This window comes from Melanaphis sacchari, unplaced genomic scaffold (assembly GCF_002803265.2).
Source record: "Melanaphis sacchari strain LSU unplaced genomic scaffold, SCAv2.0 Contig85_pilon_pilon, whole genome shotgun sequence".
Taxonomy (NCBI): domain Eukaryota; kingdom Metazoa; phylum Arthropoda; class Insecta; order Hemiptera; family Aphididae; genus Melanaphis; species Melanaphis sacchari.
The window spans coordinates 694,293-712,936 of NW_020271605.1; the positions used below are offsets into that span (position 1 = coordinate 694,293).

At 24.2% G+C, this 18,644-nt stretch overlaps 1 protein-coding gene across 2 annotated transcripts in view; it reads right to left on the bottom strand.

Moving 5' to 3' along the window:
- Nucleotides 1-1,070: 1,070 nt before the first annotated feature.
- Nucleotides 1,071-18,644, bottom strand: part of LOC112602315 (calcium/calmodulin-dependent protein kinase kinase 1) — a 37,270-nt gene continuing 19,696 nt past the window's right edge. The window contains exons 1-9 of one of the 2 annotated variants that reach the window (XM_025350332.1): nt 16,961-17,401; nt 13,479-13,908; nt 11,340-11,393; nt 10,089-10,140; nt 5,729-5,872; nt 5,559-5,669; nt 4,632-5,221; nt 2,219-2,310; nt 1,071-1,339 (exon numbers count right to left, since the gene is read on the bottom strand). In XM_025350332.1, the coding sequence (XP_025206117.1) occupies nt 1,276-1,339; nt 2,219-2,310; nt 4,632-5,221; nt 5,559-5,669; nt 5,729-5,872; nt 10,089-10,140; nt 11,340-11,393; nt 13,479-13,908; nt 16,961-17,028 (1,605 nt within the window). In that variant the 5' untranslated portion in view covers nt 17,029-17,401 and the 3' untranslated portion in view covers nt 1,071-1,275. Of the gene's footprint in view, nt 1,340-2,218; nt 2,311-4,631; nt 5,222-5,558; nt 5,670-5,728; nt 5,873-10,088; nt 10,141-11,339; nt 11,394-13,478; nt 13,909-16,960; nt 17,402-18,644 lie in introns of those variants that run through there. The other variant, XM_025350331.1, reaches the window with a different exon arrangement.

Here is an 18,644-nt window from a genome sequence, read left to right on the forward strand (position 1 = left end):
TGATAATCATAAAATTCCCTAGAAATTTAAATATTCCCAGGACCCCAGCTTCCAAAATGGTAAAATTTATAAACCTTTTTTTTTTAAACTCAGATACTAATATTTCATTATTTAATCTATTATAAATGTTATGATTTGTATATTTTGAATGAGTTTATAAAGCTTTTGAATTGATACTGTGAATAAGTGATACAATATACTTATATACAACTTTGAGCAATGGCCAATAAGCATGCAACTTAATGAAAAAAAAAAAAAACAAGGATGTCATTCCACGTCTACATTTTGATGTTTTGATGTAGTATCGAAAAGATGTCTTGATTTCGATTGCAGACATAACTGAAATATTAGTTATACAGTTAAAAATGATCTTCAGTAAGTCAACGTGTGATATAATTAAATTGCTTATAATATGAATTTTTGTAGTATAATCGTATGTGCTATTAGACGCAGGAACGTTAAAGAACTTTGATGAACCGATGAGAGATAACAAATAATGTTCTTAGATACTTAGTATCCACTTAATCATGTGACTTTTTTGATGTACTTTGAATTTTTATTTTAGACTTCTGGATATAATAATAAGGCAAAATAACAAATAATTGAACGTAAATTTATATGCCAATATTATTATTAGTATTGATATAAAGTCATAACTTTGTTAGTAAATTAATATTAATTATTATCAAAGTTTTGATCTAAACTATAATTAAGCATAGTATATTGTGTGTAAATGTAAATTAACTACCTAATAGTTTTTCAAAACCCATTACGTATCTACTTGCCTATTATAACATTTTTAGCTACAAGATAATTGTCACACAATAACCCTATCTTTCGGAAACTTTAGTTATTATACCTAATAGTTTAGGTTCAGAAAAAAATTATAAAAAAATTGTTATTGTTCATTTAATTTTTATATATTCACACAGAGTAAAAAAAATCAAGTACAATATTGAATAAATATAGATGAAATTAAATTTATAAACAAAATCAATACAAAAATAATAAGAGCATATATATTTTTTGGACAAAGTACCTAATATAGTTTAATAGTTAAATTTGTATTATATAAAATAAGTAAATCACACTGCAATACACTGTTAAAAATTGAAATGATTGATCAAACGTCTTACAACAATATGGATTTTGCAAAGATTATTTTACAATATAGATTATAAATATAAGTATATAACAATATTTTTTTGGTCAAATTTTTAATATTTAATAATTTAAGTAAAAAGAATTAAAGTACAAAAATAACATAGCTGGTTATCATTTTTCTTTTACAACATGTTCTTTGACAGGCTGTAGATTGGTTGTCTCCATGGATAACGATCTAAAAAAGAAATGTATAAGTCATAAGTATATTTGTACTCATTTATGAGTATGAGTAATGGGAAGTGCATTTTGAAGTCATAAATTATGTAACATAATATAATATACGTAGTGGCGTATTTAAGGGGGGTGTTCTGGGGGTTAAACTTTCTTGTTTTATTCATTATTGAAGTATTACAAAATATTGTTGATGAATGATGAAATATTTTAAAAATGCTTTGAGAATTGAATAATGTATATTTTTTTTAGAAAAGACGAAATAGATTAGTCATGTTTTCAAATTAATCGAAAAATTGCATAAAAGTAATTATTGGATGAATTGACAGTAAAAAAAGATATTTATCTTCAATATTGTGAAATTAAGTGTTTCTAAATTTATTTATAATAATTTATGAATGTACAAAATTAATTAACTTGATATGAGAAATTACTCAGTAAATTTAAGTAGAAATCCTAAGATTTTTTTACAAAATTACCAATTATAAGGTGCATTATCAAGTATGACTTCATGATGGTACTATGATAATATTTGTGGAGAAAAAGTATTCCTAGTCAAGGCAAACCCTCTTCCTCCTAAAAAAGAAACCCCAAAACACGCACTGAATAGGTGTAGGTATACAGGATAATAACTAATAAGAATATTTACTTGTGTGTAAATGAATAATTAAAATTTCAAAATAAATTGTACTCTAAAACAGTAGCAACAGTTGTGTAGTTATTGTGGGGTTATTATTTTTTTTTTAATGTTTAATATATTATTTACACTTATATTCGATGTAAGATTATTTGATTGTAAAATTACCCATATTTACATTATATTATTTGATATTTCCAAGAAAATAATTTAATTGTTTTAGTAAAATAATAATCGAATTTATACCTTGACCTAAACCAAGAGCACGCTCCGGGTGCCGAGTGTGAACGGTTAGATGATTGAAGTTTTCGTTTCGACTCGTCTGCTGCAAACGGATTCTGAAAACGATACAAAAACAATATAACATAATAATAGACTTAATAGAGGAATAGCGTCCTACCATCATTAGTAGATAATATGACACATATTAAAATATATTATACAAGTACATTATCTAGGAATTTACAATATACTTATAGTATACTCTACATACATATATATGTAGATAAGTAAATATTTATTAGTAACGAAACCAATTTATGCAAAACTTGATGTTTTTTGGAGTAGGGGCAAAAGTTTAAACAAACAACTGTGAAGTATATTAATACTCAAACAGAATTTTTTTATTATAGAAATTAGAAGTGTAACCATATAAGTCATAAAGTATCATAGACATATTTTAAATTCTTTTTAAATATTTAAAATCTAGCTTTTAACAGCTTAAGTTTATGTTTATATGTTTATAACAAGATTTTAATAATTTTTTTGATTGTAGTAATACATACAATGTAAGTTGGTATATTAGGTAAGAATTGTAATAAATAATCTTAAAATAAATTAATTTTAGAACGATTAATTTTTGACGAATTAAAAAAAAATATTGTATCTTTACAGTAGGTAATAATATTTAAAAGTTTTAAAGGAGTACTGATTTTACGATGATGGGTTTTATTATTTTTTTTTTAGATTTTCAAAATAAAATGTGATTTAGTTCGTTTAGAATATCAAATTGGGGATCAATAGTTTGTAGTATAGAGATATTCAATAAATGTTGACAAAATATTCGATGGGTAAAACGAAAATTAAATACAATATTCCTTACAAGTAAAGTTGTTCATTTACAAATTACAGAATATCGAAAATTTATAGTCACAATATTTGTATGAACATTTAAATGTTGTATTTTCAATTTCTTTTTATAGTTAGAAATTTATAAACAATTATTTTACTCAATATCTAAGATTTGAAAATGTATTACAAGATTTTTATAAGTTTTAGAACTTAGAAGAAAAAAAAAAAATAAGAAAAAAAATTTTACCCGATAATTTAATTAGGTAATTTTTATGAGCGTTTGAAGTTAAAATTTATATTATGTTACATATATGCCTTAAAACAATTATTTCTTCTCAAAGATTTTTGTTCTTTGCTGTATTTCAAAAAAAAAAAAAAAAAATAAATATATAAATAAATAATACCTAGTACTAAGTAGAGATTTGTAATTTTCACCAAATTATTATTATATTATAATTTTTTATACTCATCTATATAATAATTATAATATGACGTATAATATAGTAATATTAATATTATATAATTTTCAAAATTGTTGATTCTTTTTAAGTCATTTATAGACATTTTGAAATTTATTTTATTTCTATAAACATCAATAAAAATTACTTTTATTCAATCAAAAAGCTTGAAATTCAATAAATGATCTTACATAAGAATAGATAGGTATTTAAAAATATTTAAAATACATAGGCACAATTTATTTTTATACACATTTGTAGTTCAAATTTAGATGAAATAATATATTTAAACTACGATTAACAATACCTATCATTATTTTGTTAAAATTCAAAAAAATTATTTCTTGGGACTTAAACATTTTATGCTTATTATTATATTTTATACACACAACATTTTTAAATGCATTGTTTTTGGAAAAAAATGAATTCAACCTACTATATAACTTAACGTAAGGTACATTATTTTATCTAATAGAAATATCTGAGAATATAACATGACATAAATATACTTAAAAGTTAATGATATAGCTGGATTGTACTGATTGTAGGTTGTCTCCGCTCAGAGCAAAATTTTGTATACAAAATTATTTATCATTGAATTCAAATTTAACGATATCCATTAGAGACCACAGTGGTCAGTGGACAGTGACCCACTTGATACATACTGTACAGCAAAGCTGAAGGCGGTACCCACTTGGCACTTACCTACATTTTGATCATTTTGTTTTACTTATATGAATGTAATATTGTATAGGTATAATTATTATTAATTAATAGTGCCAATAGCGGTAACAAATACTTTTACATGTTATTTCCAACGATGACATTTTTGACCCATTTCCTGTACATTGTTTGAAATTTGTTTCTTACCATTTTAATTTTAACTTTGACCTAACCTTTTAAAAAGAATCTGACGATTTTATGGAGGAAAAATGTAACTAAAAGTTCAGAAAAATATGCTTATTGTTTGAACAAATGGACATTTATTTGACCTACTGAATCTCTGCCTTTGTATGTAACTATAAAGCTGTCATCATCGTTTTAGTATCATTACACATACCTACAACCAGTAGTATTTATGTTATACATTTATACATAAACATAATATAACGCATATTATGCGAACTTACAAGGAACGAATGATTCTTTAGCATTGCCTTAATTAATATCAAGGTGTTAAGTTTGGGTATGGATTTGACGACGTTCATCATTTCTTCCTCGCTAACTTCGACCGGCTCCCGACAGTAGTTATCCTGCTCGGTGGGCAGCATCTCGGTCCCCGCCTTGGTCACCCAGTCGTGCTGTTTGACGGCTGGTAACGTAATCCTAGTGTCTGGGTCCTTGTCCAGGAGGCGGTGCAACAGGTGCACTAACTGTGGAGATGTTTCAGGTTCGACTGGCCACTGTACAGGTTGCGTGCGGATTTGCTCGTGTACCGCTAGCACCGTGTCAGCGGTGTACGGCAATCGACCATAGACGAAAGCATACAATGTGCAACCCAGTGCCCACACGTCAAGCGCTCGACCGCTGTATGTTTTCGTAGACGGGTCCAGCACTTCAGGAGCCGTAAACGCCGGCGTGCCAGCACTTGAACTCAACAGGTCGTCACTTCCGTCAAACTCGTTGCATACGCCTAAGTCAGCGATTTTTACGTGCCCGCTTGCGTCAATCAATAAGTTTGAAGGTTTTATGTCCCTGTGTACGATCCGCTGAAAGTGTACTATGCATACAAGAAAAAAAAAACAAAAGCTGAGTATAAAATGTGATGTATTATTTATTAAACCTAATATTATAACAACAAGTGATTTAACAGTAAATATGACTATTATTTTAAAAATTTCCTACATAATATTTTTAGGCGACCGTTTAGAGAATTTCAAGATTTTTGTTTCAGAAACTTGAAATTTTAACGTTCTTTAAATATTCTAATACATAAATATTGAATTAATATAAATTATATCCACTCGTTTATATCCAAATTATTAAATTTATTGGTTATTATTGTTAAGACACATTCTTAAAAATAATAAATTATCATTAAATTACGTATTACTTACAATATTCTAATCCCAATAAAATATCCCTAAAGTATGACCTGGCTTTTGATTCAGACATTGGAGGATCACCAGGAACTTGCATCACTTCTCCACGCTCCAATAATTCAAAAACTGCAACATAAAAAAAAATTTAGTTGATTACATTCGATAAATGATATTGAAACATTTACCCAAATAAAGATGATCTTCATCTGGATCCTCTAAAACTTCTACTAGTTTTACTACATTAGGATGATCAAGTTTTTTTAACAAAGCTATTTCCCTGTATATTTTGTCTAATGGATTGGCCCCTTTACGTCTGGCGTTAAGTCTCCCTATAATTAAATAGTAATGATGAAATTGTAATTAGTGTAATCATATACAATAAATAATACATGTTATTTTATATATATTTATAATGATTTATATTAGCTACAGGTAGGAATATGTTTTTTCTGAGGATTTTACGGTAGTATAAAATTTATAATTCTATATAATTATTACACTGTATAATTGCATATTAAAACCACATAATAATTATGTTCTAAATATAAGATGTTTTAGATTACGAAAATATTCACATAAAGAAATATAAGTAAACAAATTATGTCGAATGACGTTTACAGTAAAAGTAATCAATCTACAAGTAAATTATAAATATGAATAGTTAAATTTAATTATAAATTGTTGTAGCATAGTAAATCATAGTCATAATAACTTTATTCCTCAGAGAGACATATTAATATTATAAATAGTTCAACATTACCTACATGTTTATTTAAAAAAGAGAAATAGGTTTTGAAACGTATTTGTGCTGTTTTTTATTTTAAATATATTTTTTTGTATTATTCGTAAGAATAAATTTATTCTTTTAGAAAATGATTTAAATTTAAATTTTCCTTTATCATTGGACTTCAATTAAAAGTATAAACGTTCTTCTGTGTATACGAACATTTTCATTAGAACAAAATTATCGATTTTAGTCTGGAACATACGTATATATTTATATGTATTATATATAGTTAGAGTATATTTACTGAACTTTACGGGGATACTTGAATATATATTATTACGCTTCACTTAATAATAAACAAAACTATACACAAAATGTTTATCAAAACAAGACATAGTAGTTATAATTAACATATAATACTTAAACTGCAAATGTCTAAGTTGTTAGTTTACACATTATTCGTATAAACAGTAGATACATTATTATGTATTTTACTTAGAAAGAAAAATAACAACAATGAGAATATTAAAATTAGCAAACATTTAGTATATTGTGAATTTGCGTGTATGATGTAGAGTAATAAATACAAAAGTTGAGGCATTTAAATTATTTAGGAATTATGTTTACATAGGTAATGTAAATATTATACAAATTCATTTTAAATTATGTGGTATTTGTTTGTTTTATTACTTTTATTTGGTATAATATGCTTTTTTATGGTTATAATAATAAATTATAATAAAACGAGAGATAAGAAATAATAAACATAAAATTAAATATCATTATAATATGTTCCGATGTATTAATAATTTTATAGTTTAAGACAGTTTGAATATAATAATATTACAGACTCAATCTATTATTTCTGTATATAACATAATACCACATATTTGTTTTTCATTAATTATACCATACATTTAGATATAGTTTGTAGTATTTTTACTGTAGCAGGATACAAGTTATAATTATTATAAGAATAGACTATGTGTATTGATGGTTTTATTTTTATATCTTTTGGTAACAACAGCTCCCTCACAAGTTACAATATGTTAAAATCATTGTAAATGTGTGTTCATTACCAAATGTTTATTTTTCCATTATATTTTATGAATTTAAATTAAATTCTTAGATAAAATTATCAACAACACTGAATAATCAATCGTATAACCTATATATTATATATGAAAAGAATAAGGTCAAGGTATATATTATATAGATGTAATTTAATGATTTTATAATAACACGTTGTCATGTTGATAAAATAATTGATCAATGTGTCTGGTACTTTCGGGGTATAATGACTACCATTATTTTTACAAATTATTGAGTTATTTGAGTTACATATCATGTGAATTATAAAAAAATTATAAAAATGCGGTCATTCGTTGGATTGTTTAACAGATATACTTTTATTATTCCTACAAGAATAAGAATTTAAATATTCAATTAATATTTTTAATATGATTGATAGGTAATATTAGGTATTATCGTATTTTAAATACAATACTAATAGGAAATTTAATAGTTTATTTTAATTTTAAGATAAAATTTAAAACAAATATAGGTATTTTATTATTCATCATAGTATGTAAAATATATAGGTACTAACTATTTACAAATTAAGTTTGATTAAAATGAATTGAAATTGTAGGCTCGAAAATAATAGATTGTTGTTTCGAAAAACTTTTTGAATTTTAAAATTTCTTCACAAAATGATATATTTAGTATATATGTATAAATATGATTAAATGTATAGTCATACAGCCCATATTATAGCCAATATAATATAGGCTTATATGCTATATTTATAGTTGTAGCTACGTATTATTTTCAAAGATTCCCTAAATATGATTCTGATATTTATAAAATAAATGTTAATATGTGAAAAAATTCATAAAAAAAACAAAAATGGAATAAAGTGAATTTTTAACTTGTTAAATTGTATAATAATTATGATAACATCTATGTGCTTGAAATTGTTTAAAGGAAAAGTTCAATATCCTATCAAATCTATTCAATTTTTTTCAGTTAATAATGGAATAAATGCTATAAATAAATTAGATATTAAAAAGCTGTGATATCTATTGAACTTATATAATCGTATCATTGAATTGTGAACATTAGTTAAATGTATTCAAAATTATTCAAAATAAATAATAGAGCAAATGCAATGAATATATAAAAAAAATTTTAATTATTGATATAGTTTATATTTAATTATATTTTTGTTTTATATAAGTGCCTATGGGAAACGTATACAAAATATTAATTAATTTCTTTGATTTGTTTTTGATTCTGGGACAAATATTAATTTTCCATTAATGTATTTAATTTAATTTTTGTCCAACGCCACATTTTGGAGTTAAAAATTTGCTTCGATCATTAAATTGACAGTGGTTACTAGAAGTTATAGGGTCTATAATTATACAATTTCTAGAACTTTTTTTTAATGATTAGAAAAACTAACAAAAAACAAAATGGTAAACCGGAATATTTATGCAACGCCAATTTTCATTAAACATTCATATTATCATTTTCTATAGGGAAAAAAATAATTGAAATTTGTATATTTGAAATTTTTGATGTATTTAAGTTTAGTTTCATTTTATGTTTCTATAATTTAAATTACTATAAGAATAACTTATAACTTATAAGGAACCTATGACTTCTATAAGTTATATTCACTTTATCAAAAATTATTATACAGAAAATATTTAAAATTCCCGTTTTACTATTGTTTTTCGTTATTTTTTTAAATTATAAGTAGTACTGAAAATTCCCTACTCTTGTCCTAAATTTCCTACTAGAAACAAAATTAAACATGCATACATAAACCACTATAAATGTTGATGATTGAAGTAAATTTCCTACATAAAAACGTAACATTAGACACAAAATAAAAATTACACACGTCATGTAAAACCAATTTAAATTTCTTTGATCTTGTCAGAAATCAGATATAATTGTCTGTTAAATTGATCATAACTTGCACAAAAATAATGAAAAATAATGAAAATCTTTGAAAGTACTAATTTAGTACTAAATGATAACGATTAATTAATATGTAAATGTACGATTATATATTTTTATATTAATTAAAATTTAGTGATCATAATGTTTTTATCGAAATAATCTTAATGCACTTATATATTTGTATCAAATCAAATTTAATATAAAATTTTAGTATGTTATTTTTAAAGATGCATTGCAATTTATTTTTGTGTTTACATATTGTTACATGATGATCAATTTATAATACTAAACAATTTTAAATAAAAAAATTAATAATTTAACTGTTTATGTAATGGGGTAACGTTTTCATAGTACCCGGAACTTATAATGTGGTTTTCCAGGGTTCTTTTGTGGTCATAAATTGTTGCATAATATATAACGAAATACCAAACAATTTTCACGATAATAAATTTTCCTTGTGGTACCATGATAACATACCTTATTTTTAAAATATCTTGTAAAAAATTAACATTCAAGCCTTTTATACCTATTTTAAAATAAGTCTTAAAATAAAATTACACATAGTTATACTAAAACTAATGTAAGTAAAATGTTAAATAATTACGATAACCTATACAAATATAAAATCTATGTAGTTCTATAATTATATTAAAATACATTATTTAGAATATAATCATTATATACAAATCGTAAAATATCCTTAAAAAGATAATAACCATAATTTAGGTTATATTTATATGATATAATTTACCTTTAGAATAAATATATAAAAACAATTAATTAAAATATATCTTGGTTAATTTATTAGAATTTATATATTTTGTATTTAATGAAAAGAAACTTACCAAAACAGCCTGACTTTTTCATTAATTTTTTCTTAGATAATATTTTCATAGCCTAAAAATAATTTGAAATAAATATGTACTTCGCAGTAAAATATGTCATAATATATTATGTATATTCATCAACTTAAAAACTGAAATCAGTACTAAATAATATTAAATAATAAAAAGCAAATATTAAATTATTATTATAATAGTTCTCTAATATAATATATGAATAAATATTTTTTTTCATTTAAGAGACAAAATTGGATGAGCGTGAATATATAGTTTATAAAATTGAAAACTTGTAAATTAGCTTTTCAAACCAAGTATTAGTTTATTATTTTAACATTTAAATTATTTAATTGTGTAAATTGCATTACCGATGAATTAAATTTTTTACAAACTAAATTTATAAGGGTAAATCTATTTTAATATGCTAGCAAAAATCTACAATAAGAATATTACAATCATTTTTATACAAGCTTATTTATTACTGACAAAAGACTTCTTGTAACTATCTTTAAAAGTATATCAAAAACATTTTCAAGTTGTAAATATTTAAAAAAAATTTAAAGCTGCCTGCCTATAAAGAATGCCTAAAATTATATTATACTTATAAGTGTTGTGTACCAACTTATTCGTATAACTTAACATTTTATAGAAATTTAATTAAAAAATAAAAAATAATTAATAACAGTAATACTTAAATTCTTAGTTGAGCTTTTTTAAAGTTTAAAATTTAAGTATGAGTTAGAAAATAGCAAATAATTACTATAAAGCTAAGTTTTAAACATGAATTTAAAAAAGTAATTTTATGAATTGACTACGTATCATTTATCAATACTATCAATGCAGTAATAATAATTGTATTTGTCAATTTTAATAAAATAATTTATAAATATCAAATAATCGTTCCATCTAAATTGATTGATTGTGATATTATTAAGTATAGTTAATGAACAAATCACAAAAACAATTTATTGTGGAGAGTTCCGTTTAATTAACCAAGTCTTGATTGTTTACGTTCAAATTAATTCCATCTGGATGCTTTTGAAACCGATTAGAGTAAATTATAATGTCATCCAATAAATAATGTTACGAGTCATGGACAAGTCAATGTATCCCTAAATCCTAAACCCACCTAATTTAAATTAAGATTAAAAACTTAATACCTGATTCTCTTGTCATTTTCATCACATACATATTTAATAACCTAATATTTAAAAATTTTCCAAAAAGCAAAAATTATAATATTATTTAAATACTTACGTAATGTTTGTCATCTAGCTCATTATACGCCAATTTTACAAGTCCATAAGATCCCTAAATAGATAAAATGATGAATATAGTTAATATATATATATATATATAATTAATATTTCCTAGTTTACGAAGTAATATGAGATAAAATAGTAATAAAATCTTAAATGTAATTATTAAATATTTGAAAAAAAATATTTTTTAGTCAAATTTTAAATGCACCAAGCAAAATAATAGTAATGAATATTTTGGTTATTATTGTATATTGTCTGTAAAAATAAATTTAACTTTTAAAGGATAAAAAACGTCACGACCTTGATATTAAGGAGGCAATTTAGTAGACGTTCGAAAACAACATTTTTATTGTTTCTAGTTTAAATTGATCAAAGAAATGTTATTTTTTTTAAATGGGTTATTGTTCAGAATTTATTTTCCACGTCATTCATTTCAATAAAAATATCATTTTTTATTTATATGAGAGTGTTAACTAAGGTGATATAATTTTTTTTGCAATTTACAATTCAACTGACTATCGAATTATTAGATTTCGATATATTTAATAAATAATAAGTATTTAACAGTTATTCAATAATATACATATCATTAGATATTATTTTAATTTTCATAAAATGCGATAAAAAGTTTATAGTAACAACTAACAAGCTATAATAAAAATATCTAAAATTCAGTAAAAAGTTGACGGGGGTTAACTATAATATTGAAAACCAGTTACTCAACGTTAATTTACTAAATTCAGTAATGGTACATATCAAAAATGCATGAGTAGCGAGTACAGACATTACAATTCTTAAAAATTGTATACTATAATATATTACATATTTATATGTGTATCGAATGTGTTATACGAGAAATCATATATTATCTAAATAAACAATAATACCTAATCATTAAGTCGTGGCATCGGTGATTTGAACCGTTATAAAATCTAACGGGAAAATACTTCTTCTATAAAGGCAACATATAATGAATTATTCACAAAAAGATCAATTTCAAAATCAAAAATTTATACACGTACGTAAGGTTTATTGTTTCTAAAAAACAAAAGAGAAAACGTAGATAATTAATTTTCAAACTTATATTTTAATTTGTATTTCTTTATTAAATGTATAAACATTATGAGAGTTTTTATATTAGAAATAAAGAAATAAATTAATGATTTGCATACTTTATTCGACGGGTAAGTAAAAATAATGATTATTATTATTATAATATGGTCATATGGGATATGTTTAATTAATAATAAATTAAAAACCTTATTATAACTACTGTAATGCTTAAACAATTTGTTAATTTGTATAAATAAAGATCGACAAGATAATTAAAGACAGTTAAAATAAACAATTTTTGATAAAAATAAATTTTTTTTTTATTGAAAGAAAACACATTTTTAAAATGATTTTAAATTTTAAATTCGTTCATATTTATAATACTTTTAAACTTATACAAAAATAAATTGTTCAGTAAGTACCTATACTTTTATTTAATTGCTTACCATACTGGTGATTGTCCATGTATGAGTCAGTGATTGTAGTAGAATAAAATATAATATATTTATGGAGTTAATATTTTAAATTTAAAAACATCAGCTACTTCATTAAGTCACCCAAAATTACTGAGTCTTTCATTATTTTGAAAATATTTTTTGCTAGGGACGAACGCAATTTAGTCTCTAACTAATTTTTCTAAACCAGTTTCATATTGAGTATAAGCTAAGTTAGTGATTCAGAACAAATTACTTTAAATTGGCAGAAATAAATTTTTATTTTATTGGAATTTTAAAATATAATAATTAATAATCATGTCACAATTACCTATAATAAGTAATCCTGAAATACTTTCTATAGGTATTTGGTACTTATATATACTTAAAAATTACCTACAAAATCGTAAAAATATATATAAATAGTACGTATTCAAAAATCAAAAATAATTTAAACACCATCATTGTGGAATTCAAACAGATACTATTATGTAACCTGAAATATATTTCTATATTCCGTCATATATGATTACACAAGTGTATAGTATGTTTATTGTTTGATGTATCAATAACTAATGAATACAAATTATATAGTGTTAAGTCGTACGGTGTAAGATCAATAACTGTCGTGGGTTCATAAAATATACCTGTCCAATGGAGTCGATGAGTTTGTACTGGTTGAGCTTTTGATGAGCATTCGGATCGTCTAAGCTTTGTACGTTGACGGACACGCGACACTCACGCAACGGCGGCCGGCGTCTGGCTAACCGTGGTGAACACGCAGGCGAGTAAGGTAAGTTTGGACATATTGGTCGCGGGGAGGTCGTCACCACCGTCGTCGTCGCAGATTCAGTCTTGATGCAGGAAACCACTTGCAAATCTCGCGGACTATCAGTAGACGCAGTGGTTCCCGCAGCCGGTTGTTGCACATCGCACAGGTGGTGGTCGCTTACAGTTACCGCCGCGGTACATTGCTGCTGTTGATTGTCACCGACCACGGCGGCAGCAACCGTCGTGGTCGCTAATCTCTCTGGCGACACCGATGGATTTGCGTCCACTGACACGGTCGCATGTCTACTGCAAAACGGAAAACAAATATTAAAGGAGATAATTTTTTTTTTTTTTTTTGCTGTTTCGTTTATCATAAATGTTCAAATTGAGAAAATTGAACGATCATTTTTTAACAGTAAACACTCATTATTACAAAAATATTATTTTAAATAACTCTATGGGAAAATAAATTATGATGTATATTCTCTGTATTCTTTGTACTCAAATCAACTATTTTGATGTTTGAGTGTTATCAGTTATCACTATCATAGCCCATAGGACCACACAATGAAGTAAAAATGGTGATGTATATAGTTATGCAGCACTATTAAGATCTTTTACCAAATCTGTAAAACCCATGCTATAAATAATTTTGGTGTAGAAATTGAAATAAGTCATAATTTGATTGATTAATTCTATCGAAAGCATTTTACATAGTATTAGAATAAAAAAAAAAAACAACATTTGTTTATGATAACGTTTTCAATGGTTTAAAAATTGGGTATTAAAATATACATAAGCTAGTAACTGTTGATCGATTTTGTACAGTACAATACATTTTAAAGCTAGGTTAATTATTTAAATACAACTATACGCGTCTACACAAATAAATTATCATTTGATATGAGCTGTATATTTAGTAAATGAGAAAAAATTAACCATAAAACCTTATTGTATTATATTAGATGATTGACTATAACCTATAGAAATAGATCACATAATAAATGTTGTAAACAATAAACAATACATAATTTAAGAAGTTGTACAATTTTATATCCTACATACAGATTATAAAAGAAGAATTTAATAACTATTTATACAAAAGTAGGCAGAATTAGATGAGGAGGGTTAAAACTATAGTCTAAGTATCACTTATAGTTTTTAGAGTAAATATATTACTCTATGTAGTCTCTAAAATACAAAAAATTAAATTAAAATATCCCTAGTTTTGTATTTCTTTCTTAACTTGATTATCTGCAAGGACATTTTATTTTATTTTCATCGTCATTGCCAATGAAAAAGCAATGTCATATACAGGAACAAAAAATTATAAATATATGTCCATTTCTTTATGAGCTATTGTCATAATTTATTTAGTTTTTATTTAAAGAGACTTTTAAAGAGTACAATTAGAAAAGGAGTCAGTTTGAAATGAGCACGATTTGAGTAACACGTGAAGTGTCCTTGATATATATAAAAGGATTTTAAATCTTATTATTTTGCATGTTGTAATACCAAACAAAATTGATTGTAATTTGCAAATATTATTTTTCTAATAATAGGTTATTTTTATTTAGGTACTTATAAGTTAATCATAAATATTAAATTATCTATTCATTAAATTATATTTAATAATTATAATAATATTACCTATAATAAAACTTAATTGTTGTCGTACCCAGTGGCGTAGCCAGAATTTTGATAGGTGGGGTAGGTGGGGGTGGGGGGGTTTAAGTGAAAATTAAACTTAGTTTTTTTCTATTTCGTTATGTTTGTTGTCCAATTGAACTATTCAAGAACAAAGTTTAGTTGTAAACTTATGAATATATATAATACTATAATAATATATTATAAACATCTTAATATGAAAATAGAATTAATGAAATATACAATAATATAAATAATACATTTATTAGATGTGGAAAGATGATAGCGGGGGGAGGAGTTAAACAACCAAAATCCCTCCTGTCTACGCCACTAGTCGTAACTCTAAATAATATAAATTTGTAATTGTATATTTCCTATTATTTAAAAAAAATGTATTAAAAACTTATTTAAGAGTAATTTATAAAAATGTTTTTTTAAATTACTTAAGTTTGTTTTTTTGGCTTTTTTATTTTATTTTATTTACAATTAATTATAATAGGAATATGAATCAAAACCAAAATTAATATATAAATTGAATATTTATTCTAATAGAGTGAGACAATATGTCAGTATTGCCTACCAATTTAATTTGAAGAGGTATGTTTTGTACAGGACTACTGCAGCATAAGTAGAATCTATGTATATAAATGTATGTTTGTAATGTTACAAATTTAATATGCGTAGGAGTCATAGGATCATACATCATATTAAATTCCTTTAATTTATTTCAGGCCCAATAGCTTATTATTATGTAAACATATGTGTCAAATTAGTTTAGTAAATCATAAATTCTTTATAAAAGGTTATGTAATATTAATATAAGTATATCAGTATATGCATTTAATAAAAACAAATTTAGAATAAAAATAAAGAATATTAAACTATTTAAATAAAATCGACGAATAATCCTTTACACGCAAGTACTTCATTTTACATTAAATTTAGCATCTAATACTAAGATTCAAATTGTGTTTTTAGCTTATACAAGTTAAATTAAATCTATCATCTATGTATCTATAGTATATCATATTAAAACTAGTTATTTAATAAAAAGTATACAACATCTAATACATAGTCAAAATAATATCAGATATTATAAATAGTATACTATGACACTATCAAGAATATCTAATTTTAAATAATAATATTAATGATATTCATTATAAATGAATAAGAAATAAATAAATTATAATATACTAATAGGTATAATACATATAATAGGAATTTATATGTATGCAACTTTTATAAAAATGAAATGTTTAAAATATCAAGAACTAATAGATTTAAAAAATGATAATTCATGTTATATTGAAGACTTATTTGATATTATAAGTAATTACAATATAATATTTGGTTATTACTTAATGAAGTCACGATAATTTTTGATTTTCCCAAAATATAACCCTTTGCACAGATATACGTTTATAACTATATACAAATGTATAATACGGCATGCGAGATAGGTACATTCAATAAAATAATATAATAACATGTTTATTTTTATTTTTTTAGTCATTTTGTAATTTTAAGCAAATTACTCTAGTACATTACTATTGAAACTCGTTTCCATTTCTCTATTTCAATAGCTATAAATATAATAATTTTTATTGTAATTTGTAACTGATATTAATTTTTTTGAATCAACGTATCTTTAATAACTATATGAAATACCTTGGTACCTAAAATGTACACAACAATGGTTTTTACTTACGTTATTTGGGCGCTGATGAGACGTGACGCTATAATGCCCGTTTTGATAGTTGGGAGCCAAATACACATGTGCGATAGTCACATACTAATGTAAGTAGGTGTATACGATTAGCTAATTATTAAAACACTTTTAAATGTTTGTCGATGGATATCGATAAAATTTCTACCAATTTCCTATTTTTATTTGTTGATTTCTTACGGCAACGCTTATAGAAGTAGGTACTTATACTGTGTGGTATAGTCTATACGAATTAGAATAAAACATGCCAAAATGATACATCAATCGAGGTTATACCGTAATCATACACAATACACGAATAAATTATATAGTTGTAGCATAAAAATTGATTTTAGAATCGGATCGAAAAAATTCGGACGTTATCATTGTAGGTTTTGACACAACGTTACGTTTCAGACAACGAAACGGTACTGTGCTGTGTACGATGCCTTAGCGATGAGCTGTATAGTATAGTCACTACCCTTAAAAGCTATTATGCGCATGTCAGTATAACAATAATAATATGATGTAGATATACGGGGTGGTGAGGGCGATAGTCTACTCCGGGCAACTCATGTAGAAGAAAAGGAGAACCGATACATACATATTTATTAATAAAAATAAAATAACAGGGAATTTGTTTGGCTGTTATGATATGTTTTAAGTGTAACTATCAGTAATTAATGTGTTAAATTTGAATTAAATGATAATTCATTATTTACGAAAAAACGAATCTGAATGAAGAATATTAAAATATCACGGATTAGTATTTATTTCAAGTAAAATTTGTAAATAATATTATTATTAATACTTACTGAATAGTTAATTAAGATTAAATTAATTTTTGCCAAAAACATAACTTATAAGTTAATAGTTATGTACCGCAGAATAGGTGAATGAATATCTGAAAATTAATCTAAATATTTTTAAAATGCATTCTTAATGTAAAACTATAATAAACGTAATGAAAAAATGTCAAGTCTACGATTAATAATTTTTTGAATTCCAATAAATTAACTAAAATCTATAAAGGAAAATTAGTAAATTTTGTTAAAAAAATTAAATATTTTATCAAAATTTGAACTTATTGAAAATTTTTGAAAACAAAAATGATATATTTTTTAAATGCTGTAAGATTTTTGAGGAATGTTAAAACATATGTTGATGTTGTTAGATAAAAAAACAATCGATTTTCCCAAAAACTGGTATCGAGTAAATATTATTAAATTTGCGTTTTTTTTTTTTTTTTTTTTTTTATATTAGTTTTTTCTAATTAATAAAAAATAGTACTCAATAAGATGAAATTAATTTTAAAATACCACCATTAAAGTTGAAGATTTAATATTTAATTATCTACGGACAAATAATAAAAAGTAAATTAAAACACATTATTATTAAATCTTTACCCAGAATCCGAAATTAATAGTTAGCATTTTAATTTAGATAGTTGTGTTTATTTTGTATATGTTAAAGGAGAATACATAATTTCCACAGAAGGTTAATACTGTAGTGAGTATTGAGTAGTGAATATTAACAAGAATTTTGATGCAAGGAGTTGTAAATGTTTAATGAAATATTCTATATTATGATGTTCCGTTAATTCTTATTCAAATATATCTTCAATTACAGTAAAAAAGAACAAAAAAAATGTTATATCTCTCTGATTAGTATAAGCAGTGGTGGTGAC